This window comes from Semicossyphus pulcher, unplaced genomic scaffold, assembly GCF_022749685.1.
Source record: "Semicossyphus pulcher isolate SPU_LCO1_2020_fin unplaced genomic scaffold, fSemPul1.0.p SCAF_8, whole genome shotgun sequence".
Lineage (NCBI taxonomy): Eukaryota > Metazoa > Chordata > Actinopteri > Labriformes > Labridae > Semicossyphus > Semicossyphus pulcher.
The window spans coordinates 13,983,058-14,004,821 of record NW_027211759.1 but is presented as its reverse complement, the minus strand read 5'-3'; the positions used below and the strand labels follow the sequence as shown (position 1 = coordinate 14,004,821).

At 40.3% G+C, this 21,764-nt stretch overlaps 2 protein-coding genes across 2 annotated transcripts; both read left to right on the top strand.

The window, feature by feature from the left end:
• The first annotated feature begins 1,561 nt into the window (after nt 1-1,561).
• LOC138613547 (anoctamin-9) lies at nt 1,562-13,413 on the top strand. Its single transcript, XM_069687249.1, has 25 exons — nt 1,562-1,701; nt 1,890-1,946; nt 2,613-2,687; nt 2,783-2,905; nt 2,993-3,129; nt 3,892-3,941; nt 4,038-4,096; nt 4,824-4,903; nt 6,264-6,398; nt 6,501-6,594; nt 6,674-6,734; nt 7,661-7,743; nt 7,841-7,945; nt 8,113-8,277; nt 8,361-8,397; nt 9,596-9,707; nt 9,809-9,866; nt 9,987-10,084; nt 10,176-10,372; nt 10,460-10,612; nt 10,833-10,980; nt 11,071-11,193; nt 12,237-12,330; nt 12,555-12,667; nt 12,800-13,413. The coding sequence occupies exons 2-25, from the start codon at nt 1,926-1,928 to the stop codon at nt 12,813-12,815; spliced, it is 2,337 nt and encodes a 778-aa protein (XP_069543350.1). The 5' UTR covers nt 1,562-1,701; nt 1,890-1,925; the 3' UTR covers nt 12,816-13,413.
• Nucleotides 13,414-13,988: 575 nt separating this feature from the next.
• On the top strand, nt 13,989-21,666 carry sigirr (single immunoglobulin and toll-interleukin 1 receptor (TIR) domain). The gene is made up of 10 exons (XM_069687262.1): nt 13,989-14,234; nt 16,013-16,291; nt 16,500-16,707; nt 16,794-16,921; nt 17,350-17,490; nt 17,586-17,729; nt 18,141-18,243; nt 18,392-18,542; nt 19,113-19,290; nt 21,000-21,666. The coding sequence occupies exons 1-10, from the start codon at nt 14,165-14,167 to the stop codon at nt 21,167-21,169; spliced, it is 1,572 nt and encodes a 523-aa protein (XP_069543363.1). The 5' UTR covers nt 13,989-14,164; the 3' UTR covers nt 21,170-21,666.
• Nucleotides 21,667-21,764: the final 98 nt, after the last annotated feature.

Below are 21,764 nucleotides of genomic sequence, written 5' to 3'. Positions count from 1 at the left end.
ACCATGGTCAAATTTAGTAGTAGGGCCCCCCTCGCCCTTGAAGTGGTTTGCACGGCCCTGTACTGGTGTAATTATGTTATCCTCCTCTGTGGGGTGTGGCAGTGTACAGAAATATAGCCGCTTATTTTCGCGACCACTTTTTCTTCAGCCTCATATCACCTCTCCTCTTTGACATGTGGGTCTTCCTGGGTGTGCACTGCTTTTCAAGGTTTCCAAGAAGCCTAATGGTAAACTCATCTTTAATAACAAGGCACAGAGGGCCACCCGTTTCACATGTTAGTTTTTCTTTTCTTTTTTTACAGTCAGGGAGAAAGGATGGGAAACAGAGAAAGGGGACAGTTCATGGGACTCCGCAATTGGAATCACATGTAAGGAAAAGTACAAGCACATCATGACCTGACAAATGCCCAGTAGTCACACTGTGGAGTCACACTCGTATGACTCCAGTTTAATTCAAGACAGATACAGAAATATGGACATACAGTATCTTGGAACAACATCTACAAGACACCAGTGTAAGAGAAAACAACCTTACAAGCATTGAAAGTAGTTACAATTTTCTAGTATCGGTAAAATGCACTTTAAATATCAAAATAAAAGTCATTTATGTAATAAGCAACAAACACAGTGTCGTTAATATGACGTAAAGAGTAAAAGTTGTACATAGGTGCAGTCTATCTATGTTGTAGTGTGAAATAATAATAGTACTCCATACAATAGTACTATAGTTCTCTTTTCTAAAAAGCAGTCTTTAGGTCAAATGAATAGTGAATCAAAATGGTACATCTCCTTGTGAAGTGTAGTGTATACATAAAGAAATCTAAGTTTAAACATCTGATAAGATGAGTTTAGTTTAAAGATGTACTTGATTATTCGCAGCCAAATGTATGCTATCAGGAGTATACGTTAGGCCTTCCCAGGGTTTTGTGTCTACCATGAATATCCTCAAAATATAAAACATTATAACGAAACTTTTCAAAGGGTTTAAATGTTTCTGTCAATATGTTGAAAACACCAGCCTACTTATGTTATACTCCTTGAAACCTACCCCGGCAAATTTAAGGCCTCCACAGTGGCTGCATTCAAAACAACTATCTCCCTTTGTTCTTTGGGCACTTGGCCCTGACCGATCTTTTACAAAGTTAAATATAGGGAGGATGACCCCGATGCTGGCTAGGAATTACCTCAACCTAATGATGAATTAAGATTAAAATACTGGGAAATGAACTGCCTTTATTTCCTTCATTTGTTTATTTTTTCAGGTTGGTTTGGTTACTCAAGACTTAAAAGCCTCTAAATTTAATGATCCTGCTCAGCCTTTCCACAATGGACCCGGAGATGCTTTTAAATGTTATGACTCACCGTGTTTTAGACAAATGTCACAGTCAGTGCAGACTGAGGTGTGTAGGATGATTCAGGCACAGCGGTGAGACAGGCTGTGAAAGTCACTGTGTTTGCCGCCATCCAGCGGTGGAAAGATGTTATTACGCATTTGTGAGGAGGGAGGCAACGAAGACATGCCATTCCACTGCACCTGACACACCACATCGAGATAGTCTCTTTATGTCTGCAACGACTGAAACACCGCACAGCCTGTTTGTGTGTGTTTGTGTTTGTGTGTTTAATGCCTTCAACGCTGAACTGACTGAACAGAGAAAAAGGTGGAGGCGACAAGGATAAATGTTGTGACACCAGCAACAGGTAGAGTTGCTTTTACATTCCTAAGGTAGTGATTCAAGAACACGTTTGGTCCCAGAGGAAGTACGGAAGTTACTTACCGTCTGGTTTTGAGCCCTCATGTCGTTTTATAGTCGGCCGTATCGGTGAGTTCACCGCGAGGTTTGGGGATCATTGAATGGTGACTGAGGCTTTTATTTTCTTAAATCCAGCAGGGGAGCCGCATCTGCATTCAGCGCACACTCATCATGCCCGTCCACAGGAGGCAGGTAGGTTATCTTTTTTCGTATAGTAATACATAAATGAGCTGATCTGGGACCAGCTCGTGCTTTAAGCTTTGTTATGTTGCCATATTGGCCTGCTGTCTTTAACATGTCTGCCAATGCTGCACCTGTCAGACTGAACAGCTCCAACAGACGTTCATAGAAATGACACTAATCACTGGACTTCTTGGCAACGCTTAAATCGGAATTTAATTGGTTGTGAGTGATTTTATTTTGAAGCCTTGCCACTCCTTCACTGTTATGGCCTGAATGTAAGTGTGTGGGCTGCTCTGTAGGTGAACAGCATGGATTGGCATGATGGTGAGTGCATGCCCTGCTGTTCAATCAGGTGAGGTTCACCCTCTTTGTTGACAGTCCTCCTTGGTGAGTCAGGATCTCCTCAGGTTTTTCTAACCAGTGGCATTCAGTGACACACCCCCAAGTCATAGTTTGACTGGATTCTTTAGGAGATGATGACCTTTCTGCACATTTTCACAAGCTTCTTATTACACATCTGTTGAAGGATGAGAGCAAATTATTCCTTACAGTTTAAATAATTATACAGCCCTACCACCCACGGTTTAAAGATTAATATTTAAATTCAACCATTCACTCGTGATGTGTAAATTTGTCATTGTTGTCTTTTCATTATATTCTATTTCTGTCTTAAAGCCCAGTATCGAGCTGCTGGAATTAATGGGAGTGGTAAAAGAGAATGGAAATGAACAGGCATCACTTCCTCCTGTGGTAAGTGTCCACTTTAATGACATCAGTTCCCAGATTAAAATGGATCCATATAATGTCCTCAAGTGTGACTCTGGCATATCATTTTTGTCACACAGCACACTCCTCTCTCGTACGACTACGTCCTGGTTGCCAAAACTACTGATTGCCAGCATAGAGAGGCGTTCAAGAAGCAAACTGAGTACATTGAAGAGTTGATAAAGAAGAACTTGAAAGTCACTGTAAGCCTCTTATAATTAACAAAAAATGTGTCCGGCAAACGTTACATGATTATTTCACTCATCTCTCCTTTTTTTGGTTCCTGTTAGAAAATTATAGACAATGACCTCGTCTTCTACGGGATTCAAGCGCCCAAAGAAATATTTGAGAAGTACAGGTATCTGCTCAAAGTGTCTGATGCTTGTAACTGGAGCTCGGATCAGAACGTGGTACCGCTCAGCACCAGGTACAACATGTTGCTGCAGACATTTTCAAAAATCATTGGTGTTATTTCAAAAATCGTTGATGTTAATGTGCTTCATATGCGACTCAGGAACAAGTTGTTGCCATTGATCTCTATGGGGACAACATGTTACTGTGCTTGCTTTTGAATGTGATTAGGGATGCACGATATTGGATTTTTTGCCGATATTTGATATGCCGATATTTTCCAACCCTTTTTGCAGATTGCCGTTTTCGATACCGATATATTAGGCACATATTTTTTTCCACCTAATTGCAGAGAACATCAAGTCTCGCCTGTAGTGGAATTGATATCTTGCCTACTCTTATTGCAGTGGCCCACTGGCAGACGCAGAAATAACATGATACAGTGCATTTTTAAATGTACTCATTCACTGGGCAGTATAACAAAAGTACTTAGACTTAGGTTATGTACAAAATGCCATATTTATTTGTATGTAACATTTTCTTTTCTTTTTTAGGGACTCATCGAGCACTTAGGCTTAATTCAAGCGTCGTTTTATCGGCGGAAAATATCAGCAGAAAAATGACATATCTGCCGATGCTGATATGTCATTCTCAAGCTTATAGTCTGCAGATACCGATAACGTACCGATAATATCGTGCACCCCTAAATGTGATATTCTATATTATATCCAAGCTTAGCTTGTTATCATCAAAGGGGTATTTTAAAAGCCTCCACAAACATTTGGCTGAGTAGATGAAGCTTTGAATAAAGTTCAAGTGATTGTTGTCCTGTTTTCAGGATAAGGATTGTCCACTTCATCTTGAATCACACCCCGATCCGTTCAGGAGGTGAGAAACACTCACTGTATTTACAATTCTAATTGTTGTCAAGTAACTTGACACCGAATCTTTCATGTTGTTCTTCTCATCTGTTATTCTGCCCAGAGGGTCTGCGGGATCTTATGAAGATGAAGGTTTTTGAGGCAAGGTTCTGCTTGCATGAGGTAAATCTCTTAACATAGATTAAGCCCTTACCTATCAATGACTTATTGCAATTTATCAATATTGCAATATTGTTCCCATATCTGATTTGATAATTGTATTATAACTACGACTTGGACAGCAACCCCAATTAAACAGTGAACTTGTGCATTGAAGATTTAATGAATAGAGAATGAAAACACGAGACATGAATTATGTCTTTAGTTCAGACGTGAATGATCCTATTAAGCCCGTTTTTGCCTTTGTTTTCTGCATGAGGATCCACTCATCCTCTTGCTAAAGATAGTGCCACTATTATCTGTTGTTATTACTGATAAATCTCTTCTTTTCACATTGCTGCTTAAGTGTTTTGCTTTTCTTCTCAAAATTATGAAGGGAAACTTGGCAGCTGTGCTCCAAAACAATACAAATCTGCCAGAAAAGAACAGAGACACTATGCAAGACTTATTAATTCACTGAGTCATTTGCTGCTGGCAGTAAGTGGGCATGTGTGAGAGCTCACATTGACAAATATGTGCAAATATAAGCATGTACATGTGTGTTCTTCTGTTAACCTAATAGCACTGTGGAAGTGATTTCATTTCCACAAGATTAAATGGGTGAGACAGGATTTATTTTGGATGTTTTTAATTGCATTAGAAATTGCAGTTTGTCTGTGTTTAACATTATATAAGATCTTCTTCTTCATGTTTGTGGTTTCCTTTGATTTCTTTGTGCTTCTGCTCACAGAAAAAGAAGCAGAGAGAGCTGAAGGAGAACTGGGCACGATGGACAGCCTGTCTCCAAGGGCAACCCATAACTGCCGTCAGGTTTGGATTGCAACACAACACAACACAACACAACACAACACGATTCATTACTCTGCTTTTTCCAGTCGCTGTTAATGCAGCTTTATTGTTCTCATGTCATCCTACTGTGAAGAAGGTTCAAGTATCAACACAACAACAATCATGTCACCACCCACGCGTGATGCAGTCGTGGTTTGGACTCATTACTGAAGATAATGTACAGTGCTTAATGCGGGTACAGAGAGCTAGATTCTCCATACTGAATCCAAACAGCAGAATACAAAAACAATGCAAACCTGCATCCTGTTTTTATATTTAGGTGAAAAGGTTGGACATGTTTCATGTCAATATGTAAACTGTAAGAACAGATTCAGCTTTTTTAAACATCCTTCCTTAGTCCTGAAAGCAATCCATAGTTACACTTAACATAATAACTTTGCATTACTATTTTCCAAATCAGTCGAGTAGTCATCATAACTGTAATTATACTAAATAGGAGGATAAAAATACAAATCAAAGTCTATATATGAACATGTTTCGGTTCATGTGTTACATCATATAAGTCCTTTGAAAGTCCTTGTTTTACAGATCATATACGTAAAACTTTGACTGTCAATGTGGGGTAGTTGCTAGAAACACGAACCAACGTTTCTTGATTAAATTCAAAAATACATTTATAACAAATCCATTTCAGTGTCTGAGAAAAAAATATGCGATTAAATAATTGGTATTAATTAAAATATAGGCGATAACAAAGGGGTAACAACCTTATAGAGTCTTTAATCAAGACGGTGTCCATTCATTGAGCATTATGCATTCAAATTTGGATTTCTTGTTTGAATTTGCACCAGCTGTGTTCTGACAATCAAATTGAAGCAGAATGCCTTTCACTGCTGGAAATTCAACATAATGTTTGTAATGATATAAGGTCTGAAAAATAACTGTAGCTTGTTAATGCTGTAGGACTTTCAGCTTTCTTGCCCAGTTTAATAGTATTGCTACAGAAAAAAAGGGTCACTAGTAATCTGTGACATTTTACATTTCAAAAGTTTCTAACATTGTTAACAGTATAATTTTACTAATGATTGTTTGACACCACATAAATCTTAAAGGTTCTTAAAAGTGTCCTTTAAACAGCTCGACATGTATGATGTGTGTATGACCTATTATAAACATACTATAGACTTTTATAAAGGGTGTTTGTACAGTATATACAGAAAGCATGCAGTCATATGGGGCTTTAAATAGACTGTATTAAATGGAAACATTGTACCTTCATAACCAGTGTCAATAAATTGCAAATGTCATGTTTTTTCTACAGTAAAGATGAACTTTGTTATTTTCCCCTATCTGTGTGTCTCTATGTGTTTTCTCATGTCAGGAACTACTTTGGGGAGAAGGTGGCCTTGTACTACCTGTGGCTGGGCTGGTACACATATCTGCTCATCCCGCCTGCTCTCATCGGGGCCGTAGTCTTCCTTTATGGCCTCGCCTTCTTTAACAGCTCACCCCTCATGTGAGTTTTCCCACCACTCCATACTGTCTGTGTCCTAGCTGAGCATTGACGCTGTAATAAATAGTTTACACTGTAATAAATAACGTGCTTATTGTGTTGTAGAAAGGAGGTTTGTGAGGCTGACACAGTCATGTGTCCACTTTGTGACAAGAGGTGCAAAGTGTGGCAGCTGTCCGACACCTGCACATACGCTAAGGTACATCAGTGCATTCAAAGTAGACAACTGAAGGGTGTACTAGTCTGTTTTTTTAACTTCTGATTTTGTCCGTCTGCAGGTGAGCCTGCTGTTTGACAATAACGGCACAGTGCTCTTTGCCATGTTCATGGCAGTTTGGGGTGAGTTCTGTCTGTCTTTTTGTGATGTATTTTAGATACACAGATCCTGTTTAAGCTAGATAAATGTGACTCATATCAATCACACTTTATGTAGAAGCAATTCATTGCCATTAAAACCCATGCGGCTGGCACATCAAGGGAAAATAATTGAAAGTCAGGCTTCCAAACTCTTCTCCAATTCTGTTTTTATTGGCCTGATATTGTTGGCTGTATCGGACAAATCATGCAAACAATTCTTTTATCTGCCACAAATGTGTTTCATCCAACTATTTTGATGGTTTTTTTTAATATCGCTGAGACATGCACTGCCAAGTAGATGCCACATCACTAAGAAAACCTTGATGTCCCAGCTACTCACTTCTCAATCAGCCTGGGCCATCTGGCCGTGGGGGTGGAATATAGAAGTTATCTGTAAGAACATATAAATGCTCTCTCTGCCTTACTCAGCTTTTACGGTTTTAATACCTCCATGTTATTGCGGATGTTTTGAATTATTACAGTGTGTTGTTAGACCTCCTCTCAAATCACACCTTCCATCAGAGTAGTAGTTCACAGTCAGGGCTCAGAAGCAGGTATTGGTCTCTGAGTTTTCAGCTACCAAATGACTGTTTTTAATGAGAGCTTTGATGCACTAAACCTAAGCCAACGTGAAATCCAAGTTCTCTTACTTCCCATAACTTAAACACAATCTCCATTTTTGTAGCTGTCAGTCGAGGTTGTTTCCGCACAGCGACAGGATCTCTGTAACATAAAGCAGATAGCTGGTGACATGCTAAGAACCTTTAATGTTGGCATATATCCATGCATGCAAAACTACTTCAGCTGCAAATGTTATTAAAACCACAGTGTCTTTGTGTTTTGACTGTTTAGTTCACATGTTGTTCCACTCAGCTTTATGAACTCATATGAATCCCTGATCTTTTCAGCAACACTGTTTTTGGAGTTCTGGAAGAGACATCGGGCTTCGTATGTGTGCGAATGGAAAGTCTCTGATTGGTGTGAAGAGGAGGTATGATCAGTTTTATACATTACATCCCGTTTCAGTAATACCAGTCAGTGCTCTTTGGAGTTGATGTGTTTTTTTGTTTTATTATATTTAACTGTAGGAGGAACTGATTCTGGAAATTGTGAACAACGCTGGCTGTGAGCCAAAGACATATAAACACTCCTATCTGCGCAGCACTCTGGTTCTGATCTGTGTCACAGCTATGGTGGGTACACTTTTCACTTTAACTTATATTTACACTCTCCTTCAAATGTAGAGAGTTCAGGTCGAGACATTCAATCATTGAGGTTATTTAGGTTGTACCTTAAGCTGCAAAGAGATTTAGTAAATCAAGCCCTCATTAGAGAAATGTGTGTTCGTATGTTTCCACAGATATTGGTGATCATCGGCCTGACGCATGCCCTGGTGGTGTTCAGGGTGATTGCAGCAGTGCTCTTGGCCGAGGGATCGTGGGAGTTTCTGAGCAACCACTCCAACAGCGGGGCCATGATGCTGGGGGCCGTCCTCCATTACCTCATCATCACGGTCATGACACGGGTACGCTGGTCTCTAAATGTGCATCTCTTTTTCCTTTGAGTAATCCTCTCTGTGTCTCTCTGACCATGTCTTTGTCCTTGCAGATCAACAGGATTGTAGCCATGAAGCTGTGTGAAATAGGTATGTTTAATGTTCCGTTCAGTTCTATGAAGTACACCACTTACAGACCTGTTTTTTAAAAGCCTGTACGAACTCAGGGCTGTCTCACTGAGAACTAGGAAAGTGCATGAGTGCTCTCTCGTGGACTTTAGAGCCCTTTCTGCACACTTTCTCCAATTTCCTTTGGAGAATCACACACAAATCATTGTTTTGATGTTAAAAACAAAGGCAAGAGAAACCCAAATCCAGTGTATGTTTCCATAGCAACAATCAAAGCATCTTTATTATATGAAGCAACGATCTTATCATGAAAGAACACCGGCCTTCAGGGCTAGATGTGGACTTTGGAACTAGGCCGCCACATACACTGATTGGGGAACTGTGGGACAGTTGTAAAGATGTGTAATAGGTCAGGTGATATTCAAGACGGAGAAGCTACTCACTGAGGGCAACTAGAGGGAGGGTGAGGCATGACATGCTTAAACTGTTGCAGAATTTACAGTACAGCAGGTATAGAAAGAGAGAGAGCGTCAGAAGGAGGAATCATCAGTTAAATATGGGCGGTTATGAGGGTCAGGACATAATTTGATGGTTGGCAAGATGAGTAAAATGAGCTCTGTTCACTTCAACTTTTGCTATTTTAATGTGAAATACTCAAGAGATTTAACTCCTCCAGCCTCAAAAATCTATTCTAATGAGACAACCTGAGAAGGGAGCAACATGTGACACAGGGTTATAAGAAGATGTGGGGTACATTTTAGTCCCCCTGCATTTAAAGATACACGAGATACATGATACTTTATGCTTTGGACCAATTAGAGCCTTAATCCACCTTTCTGATGATGGATACGGCAGCATGCCCAATATCAGAGACCTGAAACTGACCCACCTAATTGGAATGCAGCCATCATGAGTTAATAAGTTACATCTGATTGTCTGTGTACAAATAGTTATTGACCAATCAGTGATGAAGGGAACCATTATGTGTTGATTACAGTTTCTAAAACTAAATGTAGAAATGACAGATAAAAAAAAACTTTAAAATAAAAAATTTAAGCACTTAAAACAATATCTTCATGTTTCTTATCTATATACAAATCTACAGATAAATGTACTGTTCATAAAAGTTGTAGTATAAAAGATTAAGCATTGCAAAATGTGCCCTCTATTGACCAAAAACAAAAGTGCAAAAACACTCATGTGAAGTGCGTCTTTACAGAGGAAACCAGATCATTTGCTGCCACAGAGAAAAGTTTCACAGTCAAGATGTTCACCTTCCAGTTCTTCACCTACTTCTCCTCCCTCTTCTACGTGGCCTTTTTTCTTGGCAGGTAAGAACTGGTGGGGAAAATGTGTGCATGAAGTACTTAAATCTAACCTAACCTGATGAGATTATAAGACTCATGACGTGTTTTTGTAACTTACATAACAGGATAAATGGCCATCCCGGTGGTTATGTCCGAATTGCAGGGAAATGGAGGCTAGAGGAGGTGAGTAACATGAACATGTATCCCCTTTGGAATGACTCAAATTTAAAGTAAAAAAAAATGCTGTTTTACATGAAAATATTGAATCTAAATGCATTCCAAACATGTCACCCTCCTGTGCAGTGTCATCCCAGTGGATGTCTCACAGACCTGTTCATCCAAATGGCGATTATAATGGTGCTCAAGCAAACCATCAGTAATGTCTTTGAGTTCACCGGCCCGTAAGTATAAAGCAGTGAGTGTTGTGAACTGTGTAATCTGATTTACCTTGTTCGGTCTGGGATTATAAAAAGTGTCTCCTGTTCGCATCAGCTGGTTCTCTCGGTGGTTGAAGAGAAGACAGACAAAGAAGCTACAGAGGAAATGTGCTCACTGCTACCTGAAGGATGAATCAGAGGCCAGATATGGAGCTGAGCTGTGTGATAACTGCAAGATTCGAGACTGGCTCAGCAACTACCGGCTCAATGACGTCAACTCCTTCAGCCTGTTCAATGAGTTCCTGGAGATGGGTACGAACTCTGCTGCTTCGACAACAACACACCAGACAAATACCGAACTGATTCTGTTCAATCATGTCGTTCTTTCTTTTTCCTCAGTGATCCAGTTCAGCTTTACCACCATATTTGTGGCAGCGTTTCCTCTTGCTCCTCTTCTCGCCCTCATTAATAATGTCATTGAGATTCGCTTGGATGCCATTAAAATGGTCACACTGGAGCGCAGACTGGTTCCCAAGAAAACCAATGATATTGGTGAGGATCACTTTTTAACTAAGATTCAGTTTGTTAACTTTTCATTGGCATCATGGCGGTAAGATGTATGTTTCCCATACCAATAACATCTGGCAAAAGTGACCGATGAAAACTAGCCTTCTGGCTAACTCCCTTTTCTTAAAATAAACTATTAAATAAATAAATACCTGTTGATATTGTTGGTAAAAGTCTCACACACATTAATGTCTCCTCTCCTCAGGTGTGTGGATCAACGTGTTGGAAGCTATTGGGGTCCTAGCTGTCATTGCGAACGGGCTGGTCATTGGTGTTTCTTCAGACTTCATCCCTCGGCTTGTGTACCGCTACCTCTACGGCCCGTGTGCAAATGGCACGGCGACGGATATTGAGTGAGAATCCTTCCTGTAGGAATGATTTCCTGTATATTCTGTCATGTCGTTTTAAACACACATTATGAATAAATTATTCTTTATTTCAAGCTGCATGGCGGGCTACATCAACAACTCCCTCTCCATCGCACGAATGGATGACAAGAACATAGGGAACGAGTTTTCAGCTTATCAGATGATCACTCATAATGGACTGAATGTCTCTTCCTGCAGGTTTGTTCTCTTTATTTATTTGTCCTCCACAGCTGAAGTGTTATTACTTCACTAGCACGATTCTGACATTTAGTTTAAGAGAAAGCAAAGACAAAACATGTAATTTAGGTTTGAAGGACTGATTCTGCTCAGCACCGGTGTAATTATCTTTTCAATGTTTGCAGTGCATTAAGATGTTTGTTTGATGTATTGTGCTGCTACAGTTCCTGTGAGGACTCAGGTTATAGTAATCCTGTATGTAAGGTTTCCATTCTTCCGTTATCTTTCCATTTTCAATGAGAAACAAACAGTGAATTTATGGATACACAATGAAAATTATAAACAGGGTCATTCAGAGAACTTGATATGATAAATACAATATATAAGACAGAACAAACACACAAGAAATAGTCTCACTGGATTGAAATAACGGTTGGGACACAATTAGATTAAAGTTGTTCTTTATTGAGAGTAAATCCGTTGTTGCAAGTGTTAAGGTATAAAATTAATAATGATGGTTTATAGCAATAATAGTATGATTAAAAAAGTTTAGTATATAAAATAATAAATCATTAATAGCTAATAAAAGGATATATATATGAATGGGTCTAAATTGATATTTAGTAGTTTCATCTATTGTTTTGTGGAGAAACCTGGCAGGGCTTGAGAGCTGTCTGTTCTACAGCTTAAGTATGTGGAGGTGGGAGTGGGGGCATCAATGTCATCTGCAGCAGGGGGTTGTTGTTACCTTGGTGATGATATGTCCATGTGTGAATGTATGTAGGTAAATCAGTTGGTATTATATGGATAGACAAGTGATATTGTTAATGGGTCCAGCAACAGTGAAATGAATCTGTTATTTTTATGATGCTCGTTATCTTTCTGATAAACTGAACTAGTAGAAGGAAAGAGAAAGAAGTTCACATGAAGCCCCTGAAGTTGACATTCTTCTTTATAAGTGGTGGCTATTATTGCACCTGGTACCGACAGTCGTCTGCTGTGTGTTGATAACAAAGAACTACTGATAAAGGAGAGAAACATCTGTTTTTTGTCTCTCTTCACAGTTATAAGGACTACAGGAGCAATGAGGACTACAGCCTTACCCCACAGTTCTGGTTAATATTAGCTGTGCGCTTTGCATTTGTCATCCTGTTTGAGGTGAGCTTTAACCATCATGACCAAACAAGGAACGTCAAGTTTTCGTACATTGATTCCTTTGGGCAGTTTCTATTGTAGTACACAACACATAAATCCTAAAGTCCTTCCTGCTCAGTGTTTTGAAAACTTTGAAACTCTGACCTATAACAAAATCAGGAAGTGTATCTAAAATCATACCACATTTTGTTTATTCTAACATTCCACATTTTTCTCTCTGCTTGCAGCACGTTGTCGTCATATGTAAGTTCATTGCTGCCTGGTTTGTACCGAGCGCTCCCATGCAGGTCAAGAATGATAGACTGTTTGATAAACTCAACAGACTAAAAGAAGAACTCAGGTGAGTGTCAGTTAACAGATTTATGAGGTCTGACAGGTGTGACAGCTAATCTGATGACTCTTACACGCAAATGTGGCTGCCTGCATTGTACTTGCTGTATAACTAACCTATGCTTGTTTATATTTCTTACAGTTCATTTGAAGCGTGACAGCATTCAGACACTCTAATGTTACACACTTTCCCCTGAGGACATGAACCCAGTGTTGCCTTGTGCATTAAGGTATCCTGACTATCGCAGTGTTAAGTCAAGTTCAGAGCCATTAATCGTCTCTCTGCAGAGTTCAGATGGAGGCTCTTGCTCCCTTTAATTGTTTGCAGTCAAATGTTAAGTGCTGCCTTTGTTGATTCTCATCTGTGAAATGGACTTTGAAGACGGACAAGTTGTACAGTAACGGATTTTACTGACCATGTCTTTCATGAGATTATTCTAATTCTATTTTAAGAATGCACTTATAGCTTATTGTTGGATCTCTATATTTGTGAGACGTATATGAGTGTTTTTATTGAAGCCTAAACATAATTTATACTGCTACCGCGCATACAGTTCAGATTGTGTGCTACGATGCTGCCTTATACTGTAAACAAGCGCTGTGATGAATGTCAGTACTGCAGACACATTCTGGTGGTGTCTTTTGTAAATCAGACATGAGAATGTTTTGCATTATTTTATATTATTGAATAAAAGAGGAAACTTTTGCTCTCATGCAATGTCAGTTTAATTTAAGTCTGTATATGTAAAAAGTGAACACAGTTAATATCTTGCATTTTTCAAATCACAGATTTAAGAGTAAAACATTTTCTGCACTTTATACTTTTTTGTGTCTTAACTACAGCAATATCTACAGCAATATACGGCTTCTAATAATCTAGGCAAAAAAAAGTTTATTAACAAATTACACCAGCTGAATTTATAATAAAAACGAATACAAATCATTAATTTATAATTAACATAAACACCTATAATGTGAAACACTAACTAGCCTGCTAATTGATTACGTTACATTTCTAAACGCTAATACTGTACCAAATGGAAAACGAAAATATACAGGATTTTTCCCAAACTGGCAACCCAAAGTTTGTAACTGATTTTCATTCAAAGATTAAGTTGATATGATCAATGCCAAACTTTAAAAAAAAAGTTTAGCCTACTTATGGGGCACACATACTGTATGTGTTGCAGCTGTATTTCATTGAGTAGCCTATCCCTACATCACCTCTTCGCTGGTTTCACTGTAACGCAGGTGAAAGCCTGTGCACGTCACGTGACCCCAGACAGCCAATAGCGAGACGTTTCAGGTCTCTCCAGGTGCTGTCGAGAAAACAGAAGGCTGACGTCTGCCTAGTCTCCTCCGCGGCTCTTCTTAGCGTTACTAAACTGTAGTAAACTAACACGCTAGCTTAAAGTTAGTAATGTCGTTTCGTAAAGAAATATAAACTACAACTATTCACTCGGTTCAATTCTCACCTGAGGAAGGGGGACGAGGAAGACCGCGGCTCATGGCTGTGATTTTAGTCGCTCTCATATTTGTGTGCACTGCTGGATGGAGCAAGACTTTCCACGCAGCCGGTAAGCTTGTTCAAATTAAACTTTATTGTACCTGGATTTACTCAGATATGATAGGTTTACATAATCTATTGTAAATACACTGAATAAGCTGGTAGTTGTACTTTCCTCCTTGTTGTTTGAAATGTTGTCCACTACACACAGACATTGAGTGATGGGTACATAACATGTGGTCAGTGCGTGCGGGGTCACGGTATCCGTCTTGCTGTCACATGCTGTTGCCGGGCAACATGAGAACCAGACCCGGACTTCGGACCCGGATGTGTGTCCCTGCTGTCTTTGAAAAATGAAACAAAAGGAAGTCAAGTAGGAACCAGAGAGAGCAGTTTTGCGGGTTGTGAGTGGTTTTGGTCACAGTCACAATGAGCTAATGCGCTGAATATCCTGAAGAACAGGTCCAGGTTCAACAGGGCACCTGTCATTCATTGTTTTAGATTTGTCCCGAAAGAGGATCGTTTAAGAGTAATATAGGTTTCATTGGGGCTCTGTTGTTTGCATTAAACATGTCCTAAACGGAAGGGTCAGAGTCAGCAAAACAGCACTGTGCTAAGTGCAAAAGAACAAACAAGTTCACCTTCATGCTCCATTAGACATTCAATGTTTGCCAAAAGCTACGCTAAAGCAGCACACAGTCTTCTGAAGCTGCATATGGAGTGTATGCAAACAGACTGCACACAGACCGTATGCAAAGTGTTTTCTCAATTGAAAGCAGAGCCATTGTACGGTACCATATTAGCTTACTGCTTTTATTCGATTACAAAAACTTAAAGTAGAGAATAGGGAGACATTTTCTTTTCATTTATTTTTTTTATAAAGCACATTTAAAAACAGCTGCAGCTGACCAAAGTGCTGTACAAAGCCAAAAACCTTACAGAAGAGTCAAAAACGTCAACACAGGGAATAAACAAAACGTAGAAAACACAAACAAGGTATAGATAACGCATGGTATAAATAGAAAATAGAAAAAACCTTAAAAGACATAAAAACAGTAATAAAGCAGCCTATTCGGAACAGGAAGGCTTGAATGCTAGTCTGTAAAAGTGTGTTTTGAGCTGAGACTGGAAGGAGTCGACAGAGGGGGCGGATTTGATTGAAAAGGGCAGGCTGTTTTACAGTCAGTGTGACTGTGAGAATAGAATGAGGGACGGCCAGGAGCCCCATGTTGGACAATCTGAGGGGCCTGGAGGTCATGTAAGGGCTTTAGAGGTCTGTGACAGACCAAATGATCAAAGTAAAATCACAATATTCAGGTTGCAAAAGCTGTATGTTTTATGCTGAATGTAACATATATGACAAAACAGCATTTGAATATTGTAGTGCTCCAGTCCTTTCCACACATTTTATATTATAGATCACAATTGAAATGATAAAAATTGGATTTCAGTAGAGATGTTCCCAAACCATTTTTCTCTTCACAATATTGATTCTGACACAGACTTATTGGTGTTAGATCGTTGCAGTGACCAATACCTCATTTTAGGCAGTATCGGAGGCTGATACTGATACTGGTATCAGAACAACTCTTATATATAATGAGAAGAGATGCACAACTCCTCTATGCCAGATTAGTACCGGCCTAGATAGACCCTTACTATGAAGACCAATCGTGGCAATCCATGGCCTCATTTGAGCTAACTTGCTCCATGCTAGCTTTTCAGAAGACGAGAGCCTTGGTATGGCATCTATACTTTGTGTCCCTCATTTAATTGAGCAGAGTCATTTGATTGTTGCATCTCTAACACGAAGAAGACTGTATAATCTCCCTCTGTCTCTATTTTTAGCCCAGACTTGTGTGGATGAGAGCAGGTTTAAGGAACAGGTGGTCTTTGTGGGACAGCAGGGGCCCCCTTATCAGCTAAACTGCCCACTGGAGCTTGTTACGACCCAGAACTCGTCCCAACTCAAGCTGAGCTGGCAGAAGGACTGTCAGCAGCTCCTCGCCCAGGAGGGGAAGGCCTACCTGCAGTTTGCCAGCCTCGGAGTGGAAGACCAGGGAAATTACACCTGCATGCAACAGGGCAACAGCACAGCCTCATACACTGTGCATTTAATAGTTAAAGGTAAGTCCCGTAGGTGTGTGTCTCTTGCAGGTATTATGTGTTGCTGCAGTGGAGCTTTAATAGAGGTTGAAGGAGATATTTGAACCCATTTGCTGCACCTGCAGGGAGGCATTTTGTTTCAGCGTGCCTTCCAGCAGCTCACATGAAGGCCTCTATTGTCCAGAGCTCCTGCAGTGAACACAGATAACAGTGGTATGTCTTTACACAGAGTCCCAGTGCTCCAAAGCCCCAGAATTCAAACCTAATGGGGGCCTGAGCAGACTCTGGGGGAATGTGGGATCCTCTGTGAAACTGAACTGCACCGCTCTCCTCCTCTGGGACCCACAAGAGGAGCAATGTGACACCACGCTGCAGTGGAGGAAAGACGGTCAACCCCTAACCAATCACACTATTCACAAGCAGAATACCTCCTCATGGTGATTTGAAGCTTTTGAAACACATGTTTCAATTTTTTTAATTGTGAAAGTGGAGGCAAGTTAGATTTTTCTGTCATATTTATCAGGTATCCTGTTCCTGGACAGCTGATGGTAACCAGTCTGCTGGAGATCACCCTCAGAGAGCTGGATGATTTTGGGCTCTACAGCTGCACAGTGAGGAACGCTTCCTCTGAATTCAGCCTGCAGGACTCAAGTAAGAGAGCTCAGATACCTACCAACACTATATACGCTTTATCTTGTGTTATATTTCTAGAAGGATTACGCACTCAGAGTTAAAAAAAAAAAAGATGCACAATGTATAGGAGTAGTATTTCTACTACTTTGGAGCGACAGTGCAGTGCTGCCGCTCCCCCACATGGGATCGCACACATGGGGGAGGGGCTACGCAGTCACTCCAAATACTGTCAGCCAATCGTGGCTAAGGTCTAACCTTTGGATGCCAAAACGGCTTGTTCATTTCAGGAGGAAGGAGGGGCTCTGAAAAATAATGAAACTGAAATATGTATACAATTTAAGCTAAAATATTCCATCCATATTCTGTAGTTTGCGAGGATCAGTTTGATTAAACTCTCAGTTGATTATTTCGTGCTTATTAAAATACATTTCCCTGTGTGTGTTCAGACAGCCCCAGCCACACAGCAGCCGTTATCGCCGCCATCTTCCTGCTCCTCTTCCTCGCCGTGGCTGCAGTCGTGTACATCAAATGTCACCTGGACATCAAACTCTGGTACAGGAACACCTACGGAGACTACGAACTGAATGGTGAGGCTTCTGTTGAAGTAATATGAGGTCGCTACACTCGTGTATAAGACTGTAGCTTTAACACCGCTGGTATGTTTGTGTGTGTGTTTCCTCAGATGGCAAACTGTACGATGCCTACATCTCCTATGTGAACAACGATTATGACAGGAAGTTTGTCAGCTTCATTCTCAAACCTCACCTAGAGAATAAAAATGCCTACAAGGTGCACCTCAATGAGAACGATATTCTACCAGGCTCAGGTAAGACAACTGTTATTTTCTAAAGGCTTTAGAGGAAGATTTGAATATATTGAATCTATTGTTTATACAGTTTTAGTTTTCTTCAATCCTCACATTCCAAGATTTTCCGATTCTGCCCTCACAGTCCTTATCTGTTATCCCGGTGCCTCAGGAGTTTATTTTTTATTAATTCTGAGAAGTTAAACTTGTGAAACAGCATATTGGAGAATCTTCCTTCAGAATAAGAGCCCTCTTTTGTAAATGTGTCCGAACAACAATGACAGAAGTTTTACATATATGCCGCCATTGCTTGCGACCTGTATGTAACAAGGTTTTGCTTGCAAGTTATGTTTGTAAAACAGGCCCAATGCTTATTAATTTAACATACAAATGTGGGTTCTAAACACTGCACAACTTGTCATGTGTCTCCAGATCCGTCTGCAGAGCTGCTGATGAACATGAGTCGCTCTCGGCGTCTCATCCTGTTGCTCTCTCATGCTTACCTCGAGCAGGACTGGTGCATCAACAACTTCAGGTCAGATGAATTTCAAGTAGACCCCGACGTCAAACAACACTTGGCAAAAGTGATTAAAATCATCATTATAATTCACCACTGGAGGTCAGTGTTGCTGCTGTGTCTAAAGTCTCGTATCATGACGCACCGTCACTGCGTGTGTTTTCAGACAGGGCCTTCTGCACCTGTTGGAGTTAAGTCCGCGGCCCATCCTCATCATGTTGGAGGGTCAGTCCAAACGCATGAGGCCTGAGATTAAGCAGCTGCTCAGTGATCACCAGCACTGCCTCACCATCCTCACCTGGAAGCACAACTCTGTGGTAAGACACACGACATCCTACAACAGCAGCATGGTTCTGTTTTGACAGTAGAGATAGTGTAAGTTAGTGTTACACAGTTTTTGTTACATTATATATTATTATCTGACAGGGTTTAACACTTAGAAACTCCTATTACTGAGTGGGTGTGGTTTGTCTACAAAGTGTGTCTATTATCAGATTTGGATTCAAATGTTGCTTAATCCTGATTGGTGCACAAAAGCATGTGACATCAGATTTCTCCAGCTGAACCCCGCCCACTTCAAACCAGTGAGAGGAGCTCAGAAAAGAAAAGCACAAACAGAAAAGACTTAAACAGAAAGTTTGAGTTCATGTACAATCACATCAGTAAGAGGCTGGTGTCTGTATATGAAACCTAAAACAACAAAAGTTATGCCGTGATAGATGTTACTGAGTGTAGATATGTATTTCAATAAAGCCATGGTAAAAAGATCTACTTTGCATGTCTGAAATGTACAGTGCACACTATATTACGATACATTAAGTAAGACTTCCACAGTCCAGTGCATTGCAGTGTAATGTCTTCAGTCCCTCTGTGTTTGATGTCCACAGACTCCCTCCTCAGTCTTTTGGAAGGAGCTGGCCTTAGTGATGCCCCGCAGGGTCACCTTCCACAGCGAGTCTGCAGGAGACCCTCAGACGATGCTGCAAGACGACAAAGACCCCATGCTGACCCTCAACCCCGACTACCTGGACTGCCGCTCGGACACCGACCCTGCTGGAGATCTGGGTAAGAACAACACGGACAACAGTGGGACGAGATTAAGCTAGGTTCACTCTTTGCATAAAGACAAATATGACATTTGCATGAATATAAAATTGCCATACAATGCAAATATAAAGTTATATTTATTGAAGCAACACTACCTTACAAAAATGAGTTAAGTTAGCGCACAGCAACTGGACTACTGTCTGTTTACATTGTACTCTTTCTCTGTTTTTTATGCTGTAAGCTTCTTGCACAAAATCAGTATCTGTGCATATCTAATAGTGTTTTTTTTTTTCATTTTTAATGTTTAGGAAAAGCTTTGTAGTTTTTTATTCTAATTTAATATTCGTTGTTTCGCACAACTTCCTTGTATGTTTAAACCTACTTGGTAATAAACCTGATTCTGAAAATTACTGTGCAGGGTGACTGCCAGACAACATACTAAGGCAAGCATGCTCTTGTTTAACAACCACCTTGTTCTGACTCTGATCCAGAGTTTTAAATGCTTGTTAACAATTTGACATTTGTTCTACTTTCTGCCACATGAGAAATGGAACATAAAAGTTATAACCTATATTCAAGTCTCAGCCTGATGGAGATTCATCCCTTTTTTAACAGAGTGCATTTCAAACCTGCCGGACTTGACCTACTTTGAATCAACAAACATGGATCCAAGTAGAGTTAATGTTTAGCTTCAGTGCCGGGAAACCGTATCACATGATGAGCTTGCACATATTTTATTATATCAGCTTGTCTGTGAGGTTTAGTGTCTAGACGTACCAAGTAGCCATCAGAGGCAAATGCTTTTATAGTAATAGAATAGTTCCGCAGTGTGCTACTCTGCAGAGGTTGAGATGAATAGATGAGTATGAGCTTGGCTTTGCACAGGCGAGCCCGGCGCTGTCTGAAGGTAACAACATCTGCCGACAAGCAACTCTAATGTTTATGTAATTAACCACAATGTCTCTAATTTGTTCAATCGGTTAAAAAACAAGTATACAGACTCCTGACGAATCCAGCAATTACCACCACATCCTGTCCCTGTTCGGCTTTGGTGGTGGGGGCTTTAAAAGGCTGGGAGAATAAGACAGATTCAGAATTTGGTTTACTGCAGAGTCAGTTTACACATAACACAAGGAATTTGTCATAAAGGCTTGATGCATTTACAAAGGTGAAAGAGTAAAAAATAATAGCAAGTAAACACCAGATCATACACTCCATGTAAAATATGACTTCAGGTTGATGTAACTAACAGTGAGGCAGGATGTGAGACTTGGTCACAGGGAAGGGGGAGCATACCAGATGAGTCGAGCTGAGGATGGACTCAACAATAGCCGTGTAGGAGTGTGCCATAATTGTTTTGCCGGGTTTGGATTTCCTCAGCCGCTGCAGGAAGCACATCCTCTGCTGCATTTTCAGTGACGGAGCAAACGTTTAGCTCCAACCTGAGGTCCTGGTTGATAAGTTTGGTTGTTTTTTGGACTGAGCCAGGCTAGCTGTTTCCCCCTGGTTCTAGTATTTACGCTAAGCTATGCTAACTGGTTTCTGGCTGTTAGTTTACAATGAAAGGACTGAAAGATACGAGAGCAAGAAAGACAATAAGTGTGTTACAAAATGCTAAACTACTCCTTTAATTAATTTAAAAAAAGATTGTATGGCCAAAAATAGAATTCAATTTCAAATGTATTTACATTTGTATCGATTAAGGATCCATTTTTTTGTTGTTGCAGGTCTTCGCCTCCCTGTGTACAAATCTCTGGCCTGTAGAGCCCCCGTCCTCCCGCCTGCTCCCACCAACCCCGCTGAGCCCAAACCCTCGGACATCGACGTGTCCGACCTCGGATCACGCAACTACGGAGCGCGCTCAGACTTCTACTGCCTGGTGACTGAGGAGATTTGATCCACACTCCCCTCACGTCTGCTGATCTCTGAAGATTCATGAGAGATACTTAATATTCATGTTTTGGGGTGTTTTTTGTACAGTGTGTTTTTAAAATCAAGTGTTTTCTCCTACCAAAGACTGATTTTTAATGTTTTGTATTTTTTTAGTGTTTTTATGAAATATTTTATGAGAAATTAAATTAAATGTTTGTGACAATTAGAGAGAGAAGTGCAAATAGAGACATTTTCTATGTCCAAGTCTCCAGCAGAGGGCAGAGTTTTGTCAGATAACATGAAGGAATTTCTCTTTTTAAGCAGTTTGTCTTATTTTGAAAGCTGACAGCTGACAGTTTTTGGAAAGATGAAGATATATCTGAGTCGTTAACATAATCATTCCCAGAATGCGGCTGTTTGTACACCAGCCAACTGAAGAAGGAGGACACCCGCCGTTCTTCACATTTCTGTACCCGTTGGGTTTTTCCTGTGTCTAATAACAACATGACAATCACAATAATAAAGCAGTTTGATGAAATATCTGGCTGTTGCTTTGATCTCTGTCCTCGTGGATCAAAGATTACCTGCCGAGAAATAAGAGGCTACATAAGGGCGCAGCA